This window comes from Grampus griseus, assembly GCF_964374135.1.
Source record: "Grampus griseus genome assembly, chromosome: 11".
Classification (NCBI taxonomy): Eukaryota; Metazoa; Chordata; class Mammalia; order Artiodactyla; family Delphinidae; genus Grampus; species Grampus griseus.
The window spans coordinates 54,989,852-55,011,133 of NC_139005.1; the positions used below are offsets into that span (position 1 = coordinate 54,989,852).

The following is a 21,282-nucleotide window of genomic DNA, read 5'->3' on the forward strand; positions in this document are numbered from 1 at the left end:
CAAGCAATTACAAAGCCGACACTGAAACTTGACTTGAGAAGGAACCATAGGGGTTTTATTTTCTTGTCATTACATATCTTTGCTATGATTTTCTCTGAGACTAGAATTAAACACGTGCTTAAACTGATAAAAAGAACCAATGAAAGCAAAGATAAGTCTCTAATGTATCACTTACTTCGATTGATCCAGGAGTTGGTTGTAGTCCTACAAATTTTAGGGGATCTATATAAGTAACTAAAATTAGGAATCTTTAAATGCAAACGACATATAATACCGAAAATTACCCCCTAAATTTTTTATTCATAGATAAGTAGCAGAAATATTTATACATTTGAAAAATTAGTGTAGAAAATACTTCCCGTTGTAACCATAGTGGAATTTTCCGTGTTTTGATAGTTCTTTACAAATTTAATTGATTTTCTTCATCTGGAATGTTAGATTGTTGGAGAAGCTGTGTGAATCATGCTTCATATTTATAACTGGATAAACGTCTACTTGTATATATGCACTTTCTCGCTGATGAAGAAGTATAAATGAGAAATGGCACTACTGATAAATTCATTTTGCACGTATTCTATGTTCTTGCCTGTTTAGCCACCCCCCAAAAAATGGGCATCTGAGTTTCCCTCATTAACTAATGAGTTAATATAATTGGTGAATTCATAGATTAAAGCTTGATTCAAATAATTCTGGAATTTCAGATTAATATATAAACAGGTTATTGTTAATTTATAATTCATTACAGATAACTTCCAAACTGCATTCAGATTTTTTGGATAAATGCCATTACGTACAAGAAATGCCATAAAAGAGAGCATATATAAACCAACAAAATCAAATCCCATCACCTACAATGGAAATCAAACTAGAATGTTTTACAGTTGACCAATAGCACCATAATTCTTGGCAAAATGTTTAGCCGAGATATCCGCCATTGCTGACATCTTCATCTAACACTTTTTGATGGTGTTGCCGTTAACTTGAAGGTTGTTAAAGTCTCTTTCAGTGTCAGTTTTTCTGTTGATTATAAAATAGTTTTAATTGTTCTTCCCATCTCTTTAAATGGCAGTCCACTGCAATAATACATAATAGTCAGAACTCTGTAAATTTTTTTTACTGAAGAATAACAATGTTATATTAGTTTCAAGTGATTCAACGTTTATATGCATTATGAAAGTTATGATCACCATGATGTCTAGTTACCATCTGTCAGTAATTTCTAATATACTTCTAATAATTTCTAAGATACTTTGTATCTTTGTGTGTGTCTTAATCCTTATTTCCTACTTATGTACAAGAAGGCACAACAGATCAGCAGGCTTCTCAGAATACAATCCAAGTACTTAGAACTTAAATACTTTGCTACCCTATTTATCTTTTCTTTCCAGATTTTTTAGCATGATAATTAATAAAAAAGACAAATACAGCTTATATAAGAGAGGAAAATGTTTAAAATGTCAATATTTACATTGTATAGAGTATTTTTCTATAAAGCACTTAAAATAATAAGTTAATTTTGTAATGTTTAATAGTTAACTCTTAGCCCTTTTTGAGAAGAGGCATACTAGTTATTAAGGTTTAAAAATAGAATTGAAAGAATTTTAGTTGGTTCTTTTAAACTTGTCTTTTCTTTAAACATACATCACAGTCAGCACGTTATTTATCTGAAAAATTCCCTTTTTTGCCAACATGAATATTTTATAATTATAATTCATTGTGAGTTGAGTGACAGGCTAAACTTGGCATTTTTGATTTTCTAATGGCCACTTTTTTTTCCTGGTTTTATTGAGATAAAGTTGACGTACAAGCGCTGTATAAGCTTAAGGTGTGCAGCATAATGAACTGACTTAGATACATCATGAAATGATTACCACAATAAGTTAATGAACATCCATCATCTCGTATAGATACAAAATTAAAGAAATAGAAAATAATATTTTCCTTGTAATGAGAACTCCTAAGATTTATTACTCTATTAGGAACTTTTGTGTAATATAAGCAGTGTTAATTATATTTATCATGTTATACATTACATCCCTTTTATGCACTTATAACTGGAAGTTTATACCTTTTGACTGCCTTCATCCAATCCCCCCCCCTTTTTTTAACTGCCAGTAGTTACCAATATATATATATTTTTTTTTTCTTGCGGTACACGGGCCTCTCACTGCTGTGGCCTCCTGTTGCGGAGCACAGGCTCCGGACGCGCAGGCTCAGCGGCCATGGCTCACGGGCCCAGCCGCTCTGCGGCATGTGGGATCTGCCCGGACCGGGTCATGAACCCATGTCCCCTGCATCGGCAGGCGGACTCTCAACCACTGTGCCACCAGGGAAGCCCCATTGTAATGTTTTTTAAAGACTTACAGGAGAGTTATTTCCCAGTCTTTCTCCCTAAACTACATTTTTAAATGATTAAAAATACTGACATATAATTAGCTTTTTGTATTGACAAGGGAGTTTGCTATAAGGTACATTCCAGTTTCAGAGATGTTAAAATGTATTCTAAAAGTGCCTCTTAGAAAACCATAATTCAAAAAGAGTCATGTACCAAAATGTTCATTGCAGCTCTGTTTACAATAGCCAGGAGATGGAAGCAATCTAAGTGTCCATCATCGGATGAATGGATAAAGAAGATGTGGCACATATATACAATGAAATATTACTCAGCCATAAAAAGAAACGAATTTGAGTTATTTGTAGTGAGGTGGATGGACCTAGAGTCTGTCATACAGAGTGGAGTAAGTCAGAAAGAGAAAAACAAATACCATATGCTAACACGTATATATGGAATCTAAGGAGAAGAAAAAACAAAGGTCATGAAGAACCTAGGGGTAAGATGGCAATAAAGACACAGACCTACTAGAGAATGGACTTGAGGATATGGGGAGGGGGAAGGGTAAGCTGTGACAAAGTGAGAGAGTGGCATGGACATATATACACTACCAAACGTAAAACAGATAGCTAGTGGGAAGCAGCCACATAGCACAGGGAGATCAGCTCGGTGCTTTGTGACCACCTAGAGGGGTGGGATAGGGAGGGTGGGAGGGAGGGAGACCCAAGAGGGAAGAGATATGGGAACATATGTATATGTATAACTGATTCACTTTGTTGTAAAGCAGAAACTAACACACCATTGTAAAGTAATTATACTCCAATAAAGATGTTTAAAATAAATAAATAAAAGTGCCTCTTAGATGATGCTTAAATAGTAAGTATAGCTAAAGAATTACAATATAGTTCAGTTGATTTTAACATGTTCCAAACTGGTTGTAGTGACAGGAGGACTAAATTAAGGATAGAAACCCACATATGATTGGAAAATAGTTTTAGGCTATGCATTGTATAAAATAGTTCTGGCTATGCATTGTACCTCTTTGCCTAACTAGAAGAAACTTTCTAAATTAGACAGAAGCTGGATAGCAGCCCTCCTCCTGCATTCTTAATGTTTTATTAAGCTAGTAGGTAAAAGGGTAGAGCAGTGATTCTCAACTGAGGGAACATCAGTTCTCCTACACTGTATTGAGCAGTAGCCCAGACCATTGCTGTTATAATTATTTTTAAAGCTATCTTTTATTGATTATTACTATGTGTAAGTACTCTTGAGGGAAATCACTGCATTTCATTCTTTAATTAGTTGAGCACATACTATATGTCAGTCACTGTTTGAGGTTCGGGGATATTATAAAACAGACAAAAATTGTTGTTTTTGTGGAGTTTATGCTCTTGTGTATCCATCTCACAACCTTCCCATGTAGGCATTACTGTCTCCATTTTCCCTGTAAGGAAAGGGAAGCTCTGAAAGGTTTCATGACTTGCCAAGTTTATACAGAACGAGGATTTAAAACTTAGGTGCTGTGAACCACTATGCTATGCTGTCAAAATTGTCCCTCTTTTGGAGTTCAGTGAAAGAGAACAGTTGTTCTCAATGTCTCAAACAGCAGTTATCACAAATCCCTTTGAAATTCTGTTATAACTCTACCCATCTTAAAATTGTGCATGAAATTTTTAAAACAGAAGTAATGGTCATTGCCAGTCAATCAGAGTTGGCATTCATAATGAAATCCACGTTTTATCCCAGGCTTAGAATATGTGAACAGTTTTTCAAAGCTGGTGTAGTAGAAGGCACAGATTTGAAAAGCAGGTATTAGCTCAAATCTTGGCTTTCATACTGCTAGACTTTTTTTTTTTTTAAGGAAAATAATATCCGTAGCATTGGTATTTATTAGGATTTAAATAAAAATATTTTGGTCGTTTGTCCATATTAGGAAATACTGGCCAAAAAAATTAATGAAAGAGAATGACTGTTCATTTGTGGTTGTTACTTACCAGTGTTCCTTGTTAGAAGGCTGCTTATTGGTAAGTTAGATATGTTTTGTCACTATGTTTTTAAATTTGAAAGTCTATTGATGACTTTCATATTTCCTACTTCAAAATTTGAAATGTTCTCAATTTCCTGTGATCTTAGAGATCTGCAGTAAAAATTCTTGGTTGAGTTACTAAAATTAAAACAAATTGATAAGCATTATTTATAATATCCACAAGCTGAAAACAAACCAAATGTCCATGAGCGGGTGAATGGATAAAGAAAATGTTATCTATATCCATATAGTGGATCTGCTTTTTATCAATAATAAAGAGATAGAAGGAACACAAATTACTAATAGAAGCAATAATATGGATGAACCTGACTCATTCTAGCAACAAGTAATACTCATTTATGGGTAAATGAAGCAACTGGGAAGTAGGACCCCAGGCATCGCATTAAGAAATGCAGTTCACATAAATGTTTACTTTTTTTAGTCAGTATGTACAAGTTTCCTCACCCATAGGCCCCCATTTCTTAGAAAACAAAGACCTTTTGGTTTAATTTTTCTTTTTAGCTTGTTTACTTTGTGAGGATCTCTGAAAATGCTCAACTATTGTAGATTTTCTGATTTTCCATTTTCAGTTTCCTATTCAGGTCTGAGCCCATTTACAGAAAGAAGGGACATGTCTCCCTTTAAAATTTCCTGGAGTCAATTTTTATTTTGTTTCCTATCATGTAGTGTTCATTTTGTCTACAATACTAAATGTTGACCAATCTAGCCCTGAAATAGTGTATTTCCTAAATAGGTTCTTGTTCTCTCAAGGCCAATTTTTTTTTTTTTTAACAGGCTGGGCTGTTTGAATCTGGTCTTGACTATCATGCTGCTTTTAACCTTTTTCCTCTATGATGAAATTAAGTAATTAGTAAGTAAGTTGGGATCCTGCAACAAATTTCTGTCAGTCTACCTGAGATTTAGAAAAATCTTTAAGCATAACTCCCAACTAAATTCTAGACCAGTCTTTAAATTCAGTTTCTATAGCTCTGACTTCCACTTCAGCAATTTAAAGAGGCGGTTGTTTAGTATAATTTTTCCTTTGCTGAGAAACCCCCAAGAAAGGTAGTTCATTTCAGAGGTATGAGTAAGGAGCAGATGGAATAGAAGGGTATTGTGGATAGTATAAAGAGACAATGATTCAGGGAGGGTAGGTTTCCAAAGGTTTGAGCAGGGGAGTAAAGAGAGACAATCTTAGTCATTTTATTTTGAGGCTTCAGAATACCAATTAGAGAAGTTGATTATTGAATGTTATTTTTTATTTTTTTTTGAATGTTATTTTTGTCTCATAATTTTTCTATATTTATAATTCCTCTTAAAGTATTAATTTTGACATTTTAAAAGTTGGCCGTGGGCTTCCCTGGTGGTGCAGTGGTTGTGAGTCCGCCTGCTGATGCAGGGGACGCGGGTTCGTGCCCCGGTCTGGGAGGATCCCACATGCTGCGGAGCGGCTGGGCCTGTGAGCCGTGGCCGCTGGGCCTGTGCGTCTGGAGCCTGTGCTCCGCAACGGGAGAGGCCGCAACAGTGAGAGGCCCGCGTACCGCAAAAAAAAAAAAAAAAAAAAGGTTGGCCGTAAGTCCTGTTGTTATGTTGCAGTTGTCAAAGTCAGCATTTTTGTAATTTACCAGTGTAAGTGCAAGAGTTGAGATTATATTGGAAGTTTATAAAAGACACAGAAGTTTTTCCTAGAAGAGGTATGGCCTTGGCAAATAAGAAAGAGATCACTAGAGTCAAGAAAACGGTGTTGGGGTAATTAAGTGGGAAGAGGCACATTGGGAACTGTCTGGGTAATGGAAGTGTTTTAAATCTTTTTTTAATATAAATTTTCAAATATTTATTTTGCTGTGTCGGGTCTTAGTTGCGGCACACGGGATCTTTCGTTACGGCGTGCAGGCTTCTCTCTAGTTGTGGCGTGCAGTCTCAGTAGTTGCGGTGCGCAGGCTCAGCTGCCCCATGGCATGTGGGATCTTAGTTCCTCGACCAGGGATGGAACCCGCATCCGCTGCATTGGAAGGCAGATTCTTAACTGCTGGACCACCAGGGAAGTCCCTGGAAGTGTTTTAAATCTGAATGAGGGCTGTGTTTGTGGTTGTGAGGGTATTGGCATATGCCCAAACTCATTTAATTGTATGCTTAAGATCTGCTTGTTTTACTGGATGTAAATTATTCCTAGATAAAAATGACTTAAGAGTGCTTTAAACTTTTTTTCCATTGGGGCTTTTTTTTTTTTTTTTTTTTTGACTGTCAGGTCTTAGTTGAGGCACATGGGATCTTTGTTGCCGTGCGCAGGCTTCTCTCTAGTTGTGGCGCATGGGCTCCAGAGCATGTGGGCTTAGCTTCCCCAGGGCATGTGGGATCTTAGTACCCCAACCAGGGATCGAACCCGCATCCCCTGCATTGGAAGGCAGATTCTTAACCACTGGACCACCAGGGAAGTCCCCATTGAGGCATTTTATTTGCATGTTTGTATTACATCCCTAGAAAAAGAATCCCAGGATTTTCTCTCCTGTGTTTTTATCTTGCTTCTTCATGGTCCGTGATGCCATCTGAAGTTGTCAGCTCAGTGAAACCAAACTGATAGGACAGGAGCAGGTTTTTCTGCCATTTTTCTAGATCTTTGAGTTGCACATCAAATCTAGGGACTGATCACTTCACACTTGTTTGACCTGCCTGTGAGGTTCACAACAGTTTTCCCAGCCCTGTGATCATTGATTTCAAATTTGCTAATGTAACCATGCTTCATTATCACAGAAACTGGATGACTTGGGAGCATGGCCTAATAAGAACCTGGCACTTGCCTCTCCTTTCAGCATTATTGATGCTCTTGAGAGCATCAGCTAGGACTTTCGTGTGCACCATTATATCAGCACAGAAAGATGGCAGAAAGAGTTTAAAATTTTTTTTAACAAATGTGTCCTTACAAACAGATTCTCAGGTTCCCTGATCAAGCAGAAGTTAGGAAGGTGCCACATAATAAACCCCATGGTTATTGACCTTGTAATGCTGTCATGAAAGTTTAAGTGACCCGAGGTGATGTTTGGCCCATCACTCAACTTTGCCTGAATTGGTCACTGATGTTACTCATCTTTAACCTTTAGTGCTTGGGGCCAGTTTGAATTGCATTGGAGGCTCTCAGGCCTGTGTCCATCCATTCCACACCTAGCACTCCCTTATTCAATGAATGGAAACAAGACAGTACAGGACAAAACAAAACATGTGAGACAAAATTTTGAGCAAGTAGATGAACAAAAGCAAAGCAAGTAGCTGAAGAATTATAAACTAATGGCAAAAATATTTATCAAATAGGACACTCCAAGCCAAAGCCAAAAGGCCTAATTGCCTTATACAAAAACCTACTTGGTACAAATCCTGGGGTAACAAAGTTAGCAATGTGAGCTCAAGCACTGATTGGAGCACCCGTCATTGTTGAGATTGACTCATCTGATAGGAAAATCAAAGAACAAACAAGTTGGACACAGGCAGCCCATTCAGTACACTTGTTTGTCTAAGGGCATCATTTGGAGTGATGCCAAATGAGGGTCTTAGGTTGACTGTCCCAAAGAACGAGAGACACCATTCAATATATAAACAGAAAACACAAAGCTGAAATTATTGATTACTTAAGGAAAAGCTATCCTGGTCTGATACTGCCTCCCCTGAGCAGAGCAGATTGCTAGTCTTATAGGGTTTTTAGGGAATTTCAGAGTCCAAAGATTCACAGACTTTCAAAGGCAGGAGTGAGTTAATGTCAACAAGTAAAAAGCAGTGTTACTCAGGTGAGGCAATTGCTGATTGGTTGGCATTTTGCTGCGTGTTCACTGAAGTGAGTCTTTTTTTCTTTTTTTTTTTTAAGTTAATGATAAACAATGACAAAGAAGGCATCAAAAAGTGACACAGCCCAGCTACCTAAAGGATAAAAGATGCAGGGAGATGAGTCTAATTTTATTTGTGTTAAAGTTAGTTGGTTTGCTCTTTGGGATGTTTAGGAAATTCTTGTCCCCAAAGTTACCATATTCCCTCTAGATGGGTTCAGAAACAAAAATTCATTTGAAGGCATCTTTCATGAAAATCCTAAATTTATTTTTAAATATTTCTCAAATATTAATGTAGGTCCATGGGGTTGGCTAATGTGTGCATGGAACTGAATAGAATTATCACCTAAGTAATCCTTTTTTTTTTCTTTGCGGTACGCGGGCCTCTCACTGTTGTGGCCTCTCTCGTCGTGGAGCACAAGCTCTGGATGCGCAGGCTCAGCAGCCATGGCTCACGGGCCCAGCCGCTCCGCGGCATGTGGGATCTTCCCGGACCAGAGCACGAACCCGTGTCCCCTGCATTGGCAGGCGGACTCTCAACCACTGCGCCATCAGAGAAGCCCTATAATTTTTTTTTTTTTGACATTGGGCTCTTTAATCAATTTGAAACTTAGAGTTTTTTTTTGTTTTTTGTGGTTTTTTTTGCAGTACGCGGGCCTCTCACTGTCGTGGCCTCTCCCGTCGTGGAGCACAGGCTCTGGATGCGCAGGCTCAGTAGTTGTGGCTCACAGGCCCAGCCGCTCCACGGCATGTGGGATCTTCCCGGACCTGGGCACGAGCCTGTGTCCCCTGCATCAGCAGGCGGACTCTCAACCACTGCGCCACCAGGGAAGCCCAGTAATCCTATTTTTAAATGATTTTTTACATTAAAAGAAATAAACCTGACTGGAGTTATATGTTTACAAAGAAAGATTTATTTGTCCCAAATTAAATGCAGACTACCATGTGGAATATTCTTAAAGCTGAAAGGTGATTCAACTTTTATTTCATATCCTTTTTCCTAAAATCATATCTGGTAAGAACCATGCAGTTCACAAAAGTTATGGAGACAGTGTTCCGGAACTGGAAAAAAGTCTATGGAAATAATGAGTTCAGTAAGTTTAGAAATGTAGGAACTAGTAAGTGAGAAAGTCAGCATCCGACTTCTTTGGTGGTTTTTATATTTGCTTCCCTGACCCCCCCACCCCCCCATTAAGGAATGGAGAAAACACAGGAAATAATCCATGTATTTAAAGGTGGGAGTGAAGGAGAAATTTTTGAAAAGAAGTCCTTGGAATTAGACATGGCGTCCTGAGAAGAAATAAAGAGATGGCATATAGAGATAGGTAAAACAAATGCTATCTTCTAAGAGTGTGGACTGGAAGGAAAGAACGTATAAAGAGATTTAACACAAAGAAATATTATGCCAAAGTGAGTCCATTCTTAACTGACTGACTTTCAGAAATAAGGGGCTATCAATAATAGGCTGGTTTGCAGAAGCATATTCACTGAAGCAAATGGTTTTTGGTTGGTTAAATGTGTTTAAACCAGTCCTGGTATTGTGTTACTATGACTAAAGAACTGTCATTTCTTGATTAAGAAGGTTTAAAACCTATTCTGGTGGCTACTTTTGTACCATGGCCACTGGCCAATTATTTTTCTCTAGGAATGTGGGAGCTTTGTGTTCTCATGTTGTTCCCCACCCTGAAACTTTCGGGATCTCTCTTTCTTTCTCCTTAGTGTACTGAAATTTTCTAATGATGAGCCTTGGTATGGATTGTTTCTTTTCAGTTTTATTTTGTTTTGATTTCCACCATTTCAGCATACTGAACACTCAGTAGACTTTTTCAGTCTGGGCTTTCGTGTTCTTGAGATCTTCTGATTCCTGACCATTTCAGTTTCCTTGTGCCACCCCATCTGTCCCCCAACCCCACACCCCACACCCACTTCAGGAATATATATTTGGTCTGCTTTCTCTGCTAACTCACTTAACGTTTATGTATCTCAGACCAGCAAGTTTTTTCTATAAATGCCACATGGTAAATATTTTAGGCTTTGTGAACCAGACAGCCTCTGTTATAATGACTTAGCTCTGCCATTACAGGATAGCAGCCATTGACAATACACAAATGAATGGGTGTGGCTGTATTTCAGTAAAACTTTATGTACAAAAACAGGTAGTCAGTTGGATTTGTCTGCAGACCCCTCCCCTATCGTGTTCATCTTTACCAGAATGTTAGCTCAGTTGAGGTCAGGAATTTTTTTGTTGTTCATTGGGTATATCCTTGTACTTAGTAGGCACTCAACTACTTGTGATTCAGGGTTGCAGATGGTTCAGTAAAGGGGGATAACATGTCTATTATTGCCATCTTATAGCTAACAGAATGCCCCTTAATGTTGTTTTTCAGCCTTCCTCCCTTTTTTTCTTGATGGAGTAAATATTTTATTGTAATTGAATTTAGGATAGGGCTAAAAGTCACGTCTATAATTCTGCAGTTTCTTTCCTCCTCTGATGTTTTGTAAAGGGCACCACCAGCAGCATCCTTTAGTAAGTCTGTTTATGAAATGCTCCATATTAATATGGTATAGTAGTCATTTTAAATAAATGCTTGAATGTCTTGTTTATATAAGAAGGACATGAATACAAAGATAGTACTTAAGAATTCTTTTTGTTTTTTTTTTCTTTAATAAGGTACTAGATTTTACAAATTTGCACCATGCGTGAGTATAAGCTAGTCGTTCTTGGCTCTGGAGGAGTTGGAAAATCTGCTCTGGTAAGACATTCTCACTGTACCCAAGCTATTTACTCCAAGACGTGTTCTTTTTCTGTTGAGTTTTAGGTTTTGCTTATTTGTCTTTATTTATTTGTTAAGGTGAAATCTCGTAATGATTTTAGAAGTAATATAATATTTTTCTTGTAATTTAGTCAACTTTTAGTTGTATCTGGGTAGATCATATTCTCTCTGAAACATGGGTTCCAGACTAGAATACAGTTTGGACTAAGCACGGAAGGGAAAGAACACATAAAGAGATTTAACACAAAGAAGTATTATGCCAAAGTGAGTCCATTCTTTAACTGACTGACTTTCAGCGCATATAAATGGGTGTCTGCATTTCAGAGCCAGACAGGAATAAATTTTGGTCCATCTCATTGTGAGTTGGCTTACAATACAAATTTTGTTACAAAAATTAAATACACCTTATATAAAAAACTTTTTCAAAGATTACCTTTGACTGTCCCACCATGTTTTCTGTATCAAGAAATAGTAAAGCAAGAAAGAAGACACAACTTGACAGTGGTGGGTGGGGAAGGAGAGAAACTTACGGGAAATAACTTGATGCACAGTTCAGAGTTTAGCAAAGCCCCACAGTAAGATAGATTGACCATCTTACTTTGCCACTTAAACACCTAGCACAGAATTTGACATGCTTGGATCAAACTGAGAAGTGTGTACAATGGAGCATGAACTGCTTTTTCATTTGTAAATATATCCAAAGTAATGGGGAGGTGTTGTGAGTGTGCACATATGTGTGTACACAAGATAATTAGCCACTTTCTAACTAAAATTCAAATTTAAGCCCTTAGGACTGAAACAGGAGCCATTTAATGATTTTTCAATATATGATCTCTAAATTTAGACTTAACCAATAAGGAGCTTGGTGGTTATTAACTTTTTTTAAAAAAGCTTTCTAAAGTAATTTTCCCACCACATGCGTATGTTCAAATATAGTTGCGGTTATGTTTTTTTAATCAATGGTATAACTAGCTATATGAAGTCAATACTTTAAAATGTGCAGAATTGAATATGTTCTTTTGGGGGGAGTATAATGGTATGTTAATTTTTTTCAGACTGTACAATTTGTTCAAGGAATTTTTGTTGAAAAATATGATCCTACGATAGAAGATTCTTATAGAAAGGTATGTTAACTTTAGAAGGCCTTTTGCTTTTGACTTTAAATATAAATTCTTGTTTTAGCTTAATAATTATTAAATGTTGTTTACAAAGTAGGACGAAGAAGCAGAGTTAATTTATAAAATTAGTGGGGAAAGATCACACCTGATTATTTCCTGGCATTGTGTGTTTACCAGCTTGAGAATCTCAAACAGTCACTCTTGTTCTCTGTCTTATCTCTCTCTCTCAAAGAATTTTAAGTTTATACTGACCACAAAATTGTAATTTGACACACTAACCTTAGAGCTGGGCCATGCATTTCAAGTGGTAGCTCCATGTTTCTCTCCCCTTTCTGCCCCCCAAAGACTGAATACTCTCAGGCTCCCTTCTTTTTAATATAAAGATATAAGTACAAAAGTCTCCCTAACCTTCCTACTTACAACTCCTTGAGAAAGTTCCACTGCTCATAATAGTAGAAAGGTTTATTTCTGTCCATATGTTCACTTGTACAACATGTGACAATAAAACTATAAATGCGCAGAGATTTTTTATTTAGCAGGGAGAGAGTTATCCCCCCACCTTGATATAGTGGCCAGCCTGGCCCCTGCTGCTGTGCAGACATTGTGTTTCCGTTCCTCCCTCTGTGTCCACAGTCTACCAAAACAAACTGGAAACCCCTTTCTGCACCCCAGCAGTGAGGCAATATTACTCTTCTTTCCACGTATATAACTTTGTTCCCTAGGAAATGTTAGGTAAAAAGGGTAGCAGGGATATATAATTTATTTGATAGCTCTCCTCTGCTTCCTTGCTCCCAGAAATTTTGTTGTTCCAATATGGTGAAGGGGATGTGGTTATCTAGAGAAATGAAGATATATCTAAAGTATGGGAGAATTGAGATGGACAGTTACTTCTGGTATTATTGGAACTATTACTGGTTTTAAAATAATTTTTTGAGCTATTTTGAAATCGTTTCCTCTCCAGATTTAAGTGCTGAGTGATTCATATTGAGGTTGGATCTTGTGTATCTTGTATCAATAGATATCCTTGTGTTAAATTCAGAACACATGGTTTTTGCACCTAATGCAATTTGGGGGTCAGTAGACCTGTTTTCTAGCTATTTTTTTCTCCTGTTTTGTTAAAGTGAGGATTGCTTGAAATTAGTTGTGAAGTTGCTATAATCTGTGTCTCTGTTTCAAATATCATATTAGCTGTTGGGTATATTAAAGTAGTCTTGTATACGTTTAAAAAAATGAATATCTATTTTAATTTTTCCCCAAGCAAGTTGAAGTAGATGCACAACAGTGTATGCTTGAAATCTTGGATACTGCAGGAACGGTATGTAAAACAGAGTACCAAAGTATATGCACAGCTTGTGCAGTATTGACCTTTAGATGCTAGTATTCTGTAGACAAACATTAGTTAAGCTTATTTAAAAGTACTGCTTGCATTAAATCTTAAAGCTGTTTTCCTTATCCTCTTGAATTCTTTTCTTGTGTGTGTGCTTTGCCATTGCAGTGGGTCATTTATTGAAGAAATAAGTAGAAATTTTGTATGAAAGTTTTCATAGTCCCGCTAGTACTTTTAAAACAAGTTAAACTGTATTACCATTTATTAAATAATGTGGAAAATAATATTAGAGTGTACATTTATTCCTCAGTGGCTATATGAAGTATTTTGAATGCTATCTTTCCTCCTTCAATATATTTACAGACCAACTAGATTTGTTGGTATCTGAAGGTGAAGGGAAAATTTATTCTGGATATGTGGTATTCATTCAACTAATGTTTGAGTACCTGATATGTGCTGTGTATTGTATTCTTACACTCAAAGGCTTACAGTTTAGTGAAGGAGGAAAAGTGTGGGAAAATGGCAAGATACAGGTAACGTGCTGGTGGCCCCCATAGAACTAGAGCGTTGTGAGCTAGCTGTGGGTAACGTGATGTGATTTGGGTGCCTTACACATTATGATATATTAAAAAGCTGCCTTTAGCATTTGGACACAGGACATTTCTGTTCCACTTGAGTATATTTACTGCACATAAATCTGCTCTGGTGTATTATTTTTAAGTAAAACACTTATTTCTTGAAATACTGATTTTTTCAAATAGCCACAGGCTGTAATTTTAAGAGATGTTACATAACACTACTGCATTCTTCTTTGAGCTCTAATTATCGACTTCGAAAATTGTCAAATTATCTGTCAAAACATTTTTTTAACATTTTTTTTTAATGATTCTTTCTTTCTACTGTAGGAACAATTTACAGCAATGAGGGATTTGTACATGAAAAACGGACAAGGCTTTGCATTAGTTTATTCCATCACAGCACAGTCCACATTTAATGATTTACAAGATCTGAGAGAACAGATTCTTCGAGTTAAAGACACTGATGATGTAAGCTGGCTTCGTAATAAATAAATATATTTTGTTTCAAACCCTTATTATAGTGATATCCAACTTAAAGGTTTGAATTTAAATCCAGTTTAAAGTTAATGTATTTGGGGGGCTTTGTTTGTTTTTCAAAAGCTTTTCCTTGATGGGGAAAAACATATCTTTAACAGTATATATAATGTAAAAAGTGAGAAATACCCTCCTCTCCCCTGTGTAAAATAAACTTTATACCCTTCCTGTTTTAAAATCATGATTTGGTGAAGAAGGAGAGGTGTTGGTGGCAAATATTACTAGTAGAGCATATGATGTTCTGGCCACATTTCTGGCAGATTTAAGAGCCTTTTTAACATGAATCAAAACAACATATGAACAGATCTCAAGCAACTGTGACAGAAGGAGCATAATGATAATAATAATTTTTAAAGAAAGGCAACAGATATATTCGATTCTAATGTAAATTTACATGCCCCTTCAGAGTACACCATAATGGAGTTTAATCCCTTTAGGAAACTTCAAATGGATTATTTTAATTCCTCTTCACTATATATAAGTTCATCTTGCATCGAATTGATCTTGCATCAGAATCACCTGTAAAGCTGGTTAGATTGCCAGGCCTCACTCTCAGAGTTTCTGATTCAGTAGGTCTGGGATAGGGCTTAAGAATTTGTATTTCTAACAGATTTCCAAATGGTGTTGATGCTGCTGGTCTGGGCACTTCACTTTTAAGAACCACTGTACTATGTATAGTTTAATTATAGCAAATATTTCGAGAGCTTGAGGGCACCTATGGGAAATGCTGCCATTTCCTGGACTTCTAAAGCAGGAGAACTTTGGGGGACCCTGACATACTTACAGCAACCTCGGTAAAGCTGTTTGTTTACCAGTGTCTCTGGTAACTACTATGGTTTTCTGTCAGTTGCATTAAACAGGTATTTATTAATATAATACTATATATCTGTTCCTTAAAAAGCCAAAATTCTTAAAATTTTTTTTTTTTTTTTTTTTTTTTTTGGCTGTGTTGGGTCTTCATTTCTGTGCGAGGGCTTTCTCTACTTGCGGCGAGCGGGGGCCACTCTTCATCGCGGTGCGTGGGCCTTTCACTGTCGCGGCCTCTCTTGTTGCGGGGCACAGGCTCCAGACACGCAGGCTCAGTAGTTGTGTAAAAAGCCAAAATTCTTGATTTTCTAGTTTGGATTTTTTCCAAAACTTCTTTAGAAAGACAATCTCTAAATGATTAATAGGAGTTTTGCAGCATAAGTAGTATTTTTCCCTGTAGTGTCCTTCTAAAATTACAAACATCACATGTATCCAAACACGTGATTAATATGGTCTAGATTTTTAGTAAATTAAGATGATTTTACTTTTTGGCTTTTTAATATACACTGTATGAGAAGCTAAAAGTTCTGCTTTGGGGGCTTTCCAGATTTCTCCTTTTTGTGTTATGAAATTGGGAATGAGTATTTAATAAATACATGTTAGAAAACCAGAAAATTTTAAATTGATTTATGTCCCTTGGAGAAACATTTTAAAATTTTGGAATATATTGGCTTTTTATGGTATACCCTTTTGCACTTCCTTTTAAAAAGGTTTTGTGTTTTGCTTACTATAATTAGTTAAAAGTCCACTGTGAGGGACTTCCCTGGCGGTCCATCAGTTAAGACTCTGAGCTTCCACTGCAGGGGGCACGGGTTCAATCCCTGGTTGGGGAACTAAGATCCCGCGTGCTGTGCGGTATGGCCGAAATAAAATAAAAGTCCATTGTGTTATAATTTTAAGGGTTTTTCACCTTCTTTTATAAGTAGATCATAGCTTGTTTTCTAAAAAAATTTCATGTGAAAAGTTCTTAAATTAACATTGTCAAGGCTTTCATATTTAACTGTAAATTTTATTACACGTTATTAACTTAGCATGTTTTCTGGCATAGTATAAAAAGTAATCCTTAGAAATATTTTAATTTGAATTTTGATTTGAATTTATATTGCATATTTGTTTACTTGTTTTTACCCTTTTTAGGTTCCAATGATTCTGGTTGGTAATAAGTGTGACTTGGAAGATGAAAGAGTTGTAGGAAAGGAACAAGGTCAAAATTTAGCAAGACAATGGAACAACTGTGCATTCTTAGAATCCTCTGCAAAATCAAAAATAAATGTTAATGAGGTATGGTGAAATACAACTCATGATTTGGAATTTAGCATTCAAAATTAATGGAAAATAATGAGTCTATATTAACACAACCCCAGGTTAATTAGTACTCAGGGTGCTTTGTTGATCATACAGGCAGAAGTCTTGTGTTAAGTAAATGCATGTTAATAAGCAATAATGCTCTTTGAGCCTCTTTATTAAATACTGGTACAGTGGAATTTACCATAAAATGAAGGAAAACTGGACAGAAAATAATAGGGGTGGGGAAGACAGATCAAGTCTTCAGGTATATGAAGGCAAGGACAAATTCAAAAAGGCATGAACGGTTGTTGCCTTGAAGGGACTTAAAATAATGTTGTAGAATAAGGATACATAGAGTTGAAGAAGAGTACATAATTGTTCTCTTTGGATGGTGGTAAATGTTCTGTCTGAACTAAGATCCCTGCAGCTCCTTCAACTCCGTATTTATTTTGAGGAGAACGATTTTTAGCCCTCCCAAAAAATAAACAGAAAAGAACTTGGCGATTATAAGAATACCTGGCTTTACTCTCATTCCTTAACTGAACAGAATATTTGCTTTCTGGGGAAAAGTTCATGGAAAGTTCAATTTTTTCATTTTACTCTTTCACTTTTAGTTCTTTGGGGGCTTTTTTTCCCCTGTAAATTTTTTTAAAAATTTAATGTGTTTGCAGATCTTTTATGACCTAGTGCGGCAAATTAACAGAAAAACTCCAGTGCCTGGGAAGGCCCGCAAAAAGTCGTCATGTCAGCTGCTTTAATATACTAAATGCATTGTAGCTCTGAGCCAGGTATGTTGATTTATCTTTTCCTCTGTTTTGTTTGTTTGTTTCCTCTAATTTTTAACCTCAACTTTATTAAGGGTTAAGAAAGTAAATATAGGATTTTTTTTCCTAAAAGAGAAATGGTTACTTCCCTTTTAAGATACGAGTTAATATGATATCCTAGTAATTAAAATAATTATTTCATTTATATATCATCGTCAGAAGTAAGGTATTCCACATAAGTGAGAATTCTAGATGAGTTTATCCAGTATATACTCATGCCTCAGTGGGTCACTGGTTTGTGTTGACAATACAGTGGTGATGAAAACCATTCTTCTCTGCTTTCTTCTTTGTTGCCTTAAGCTAACTAAGGTCTAGTTGGAGAATTAGACAAACAATTGCAAAATATGATAAATGCTATTGCAGAATAAGTCCAGCATGGTACTGATAATAAAAAACCCCTTATATATTATGTGCCAGGCAGTCTTAAGTACTGCCTATATATGTTAATTGCACTCTCACAACAATCCTGTGAGGCAGAATTATTATAATTCCCATATTACAGATGAGTGAACTGAGGCACAGAAAGATTGTTACTTGTTCAAGCCCTGCAATTAGTGAATAGCCTAGTCAGAATTGAATCTAGTGATCTGAGTACATCGCTCAGAATTTGAACTGTGATCTGTCTCCCAAGTCCATAATTAGTCACTATTATGGGTGCTATTGGAGCATTTAACTGGGGCACCAGACCAGTCAGATGTGAACTGTGGATTCAGGGAAAGTCTGTCAGAGTGAGATACATGTAAGTCGAAATCTGATGGATAAGTAGAAATTGTGTAGGGGATGAAGAGTTCCCAGGAAGAGAGAACCACAAATACAACCCTGAGATGAGACAGCAAAGGAAAACTGAGCATACAACACTGTAACATAGTTTTTGAAAACAGTCATATTAAATGAGTTAATACTTGTAAAGCAGTTAGTTCAGTGTCTGGCACATGGTAAACCCTTACCTATTAGCTGCTGTTTGCCAGGTATTGTTAAACCATATCTTACTGTACTCTTATCCTTGGGAACTTTGAATGTTTGTAGCTCTGCTGCTTCCTGTGTTAAATGGCCCTATACTACCATAGAACTCTGATTCTGTATCTCTCTAGAGTTTTTGTCCCTACTCTCCATTTAAGGCTTTCTGTTTAGGGATACAACCTCTCATGTTCTATATCCTCTCATTTCCAACCACATGCCCATTCTTAGCAGCACACATGTGCCTGAGCTCACACACTCCCATCTGTCCTTTCCAATTTGCTACATTCAACCTGCTAAGATTTAGGAAACTTAGAAAACTCATTCAGACTCCAAACGAGGGCTTAAAGTTCAAAGCATTTGTGGAAATTATTTCATCAGCTACATCTATATTAACAACATTTCTGAAGCTTGCAACAAATCTGATTCCCAGAAAACCAGTTAAAAAAAAAAAAAGAAACATTTTTTTAGCCCAGGCATGTGTGCAGAAAATCATCCAAAGTTAAATAAATAAATGACAGACCCGTGAGTTCTGATTTTACCTTCTTTACATCACTCAAATTTTTTTAATTTGGTATGATTTTAGTGTAATAACAGCCTTTTCTGACATCTATCTTAGAGTTGGTAGAATCTGTTTATGTAGAATTAATAAGTATATAGCTGTCAACTGTAGAGAGCCTTCGTGAAATAAATTCTATCTTGTTCACTTCTCTGCACCAGCTTTTTAGCCACTCTTATTGGAAGAGTAGGGAAGAAAAGTCTTGATTTTCTAATACTAGAAAGCCTGGTTAGATGTGCATTCTGTATTCCTCATGTAATTCTAGGGTTGTAAACACTTATAGATCAGCCATTTTGTTAATATTGATGTCTGTTTTATAATCCTAATTCTAGTAAAGGTGACCTAATGTACAATTTTAATGTGGTGGTTTTTTTTTTTTCCTTGCTTTTAATCTTTGGAAGGTAATACAAAGAAATTTGCATTAAGGTACACTCAACTTACATTTGACTGACTTTCAAGAAGGCAGCAGAATAGATGAAGTCATTCCAAAAAAGATGAAAATGTCTACCTATGCTTTGCCATGAATCGTGGTACCTGGTCATAATGTAATGACGAGAATAAGAACCTGTATTATATTTATTTCTGACACTTTAGCACTGTTGTCTTAATATGTCCTTTGGATCTTTAGTGTGCTGTTTACACCCCATGTTTTCAATTAATTTAATTTTCTCATTTTGACAGGTCTGAAGAACTGTTGCCCAATTCAACAGTGCCAGCATTCCAACTTTGTTAAACCTACCAACATCTTAAATGGACTTTCTGTGGTGGTACCCTTTAAGAGGCGGATGAAAGCTACTACATCAGTTTGCACATTCTAATCACTTTCCAGTATCACAAGAGAGATTTTTACTTATATAATAGTCCTAGAGTATGCAGCTGGTAAAACCAGAGGCTACAATCCAGTATTACTGCTAAGAGACATTTTTCATCCACCAATGTTGTACATGTATGAAAATGGTGTACTGTATACTTTAACACGCCCTATACTTTGTATTGGAGAGTACAATAATGTAAATCCTAAAAGCACCACTATTTTAGCATAATAAAAGAAAGTCCAAAGAGCTCCTATATAGACTACTCCAGATAACTTTGCTTCTTTGATACTTGTAGCTTATTGTAATTTTTTTTAAGAAATTCAAGGTCATTATCATTGTATTGTACAAATAAGCGCTTTGATTAACACAGCTATATAGTTTTTTTAATTTTTAAAAACCTGTGGAGACAGTGATCTTGTCTTTAAAATATGATAGTCCTTTCAGTATGTCTTAGATTAAAGACGTTGCCTTTAATATCTGTTGGGAAGGAAATGTCCAGACTTTTCAAATCTTTTATTATATGTTTCCTTTTTTGTTTACATAGGGAACAATGTTTATAGTTGTGTGTACAGTGGGGGTCTACAACAAGAAGTGTATATTTTCAAACAATTTTTTAATGATTTAACAATTTTTGTAAATCATTTTCAGGCTTCTGCAGCTGTAGATTCTCACTGTGAATCCCCTGCTTGCTCATGCATAAGTGTATTTGCAATACCAAATATACAGGTTTAGTATTTTTGCCTGTTAGTGATTGTTTCACATGTGTAACGTTTTGGTTGAGATGTTAAATGGTGGACGAGTACTGTGGATGTGAATGTGGGAAGTAATTTTAATCATGTGTAATTGGTCACAAGGCCTAAGTTGCAGTAACTATTGCTGTTTTATTTAACAATGCCTTGTTGCTTTGTATGCATTAACGTTTGGGTGTAAAGATTGTGTGTCTATCCAACAGGGAGCCACAGTATTTAAATTGACCAACCTAATGTTACAACTACTTTTGAGGTGGCCAAATGTAAACTAAAAGCCTTAATTAAAGTGGTGCAATTTTGTATAACTTAGCATCAGTAGTTCAATAAATTTGGATTGCCATGCAAGGGCTTGCATTATAATTACTTGCCACTTGAATGTGTTTTGTGTAATGTTTAACAGTGCTAGTAAATAAATATGGGTTTAACTTCTTTTTAAATGGAATGGGTGCATTTTGCATAGCGTGGTTTCATAATTTAACATTTGGGCAGACTCATTAATTACAGAAATGATGAGAGAAAGAAGTCAGATATTGTTCTTAGTATTGTTTGAATATCCACATAACCATCTTTTGAATTTTTCCTTTGGAAAGAATTTTGTAAATCAAGCAATATTACTTATGAACGTATGCTTTCTGGGCAGTGTTCAGTAGCTCTTTGAGGTATAGGAGGAAGAATTGAAAATACTTTGGCAGGTGTTACACTTAGATTATTTTTAAAACAATAGGGCGCAGTTGTACTTGTGGTCATAAAAATCTTTCAATGAAGTGGACTCAAGTACTACTT

At 36.2% G+C, this 21,282-nt stretch overlaps 1 protein-coding gene and 1 pseudogene across 2 annotated transcripts in view; one reads left to right on the forward strand and one right to left on the reverse strand.

Annotated features, from left to right (window-relative positions):
• Positions 1-20,941, forward strand: part of RAP1B (RAP1B, member of RAS oncogene family) — a 46,718-nt gene extending 25,777 nt beyond the window's left edge. The window contains exons 2-8 of the mRNA XM_082666565.1: positions 10,842-10,923; positions 12,000-12,068; positions 13,321-13,377; positions 14,295-14,435; positions 16,446-16,589; positions 17,267-17,383; positions 19,617-20,941. Of these exons, the coding sequence (XP_082522691.1) occupies positions 10,867-10,923; positions 12,000-12,068; positions 13,321-13,377; positions 14,295-14,435; positions 16,446-16,589; positions 17,267-17,353 (555 nt within the window). The 5' untranslated portion in view covers positions 10,842-10,866 and the 3' untranslated portion in view covers positions 17,354-17,383; positions 19,617-20,941. The remainder of the gene's footprint in view (positions 1-10,841; positions 10,924-11,999; positions 12,069-13,320; positions 13,378-14,294; positions 14,436-16,445; positions 16,590-17,266; positions 17,384-19,616) is intronic.
• LOC309829289 (small ribosomal subunit protein uS8-like) lies at positions 6,836-7,217 on the reverse strand (annotated as a pseudogene). Its single transcript has one exon. The product of its transcript is annotated as a small ribosomal subunit protein uS8-like (transcript).
• Positions 20,942-21,282: the final 341 nt, after the last annotated feature.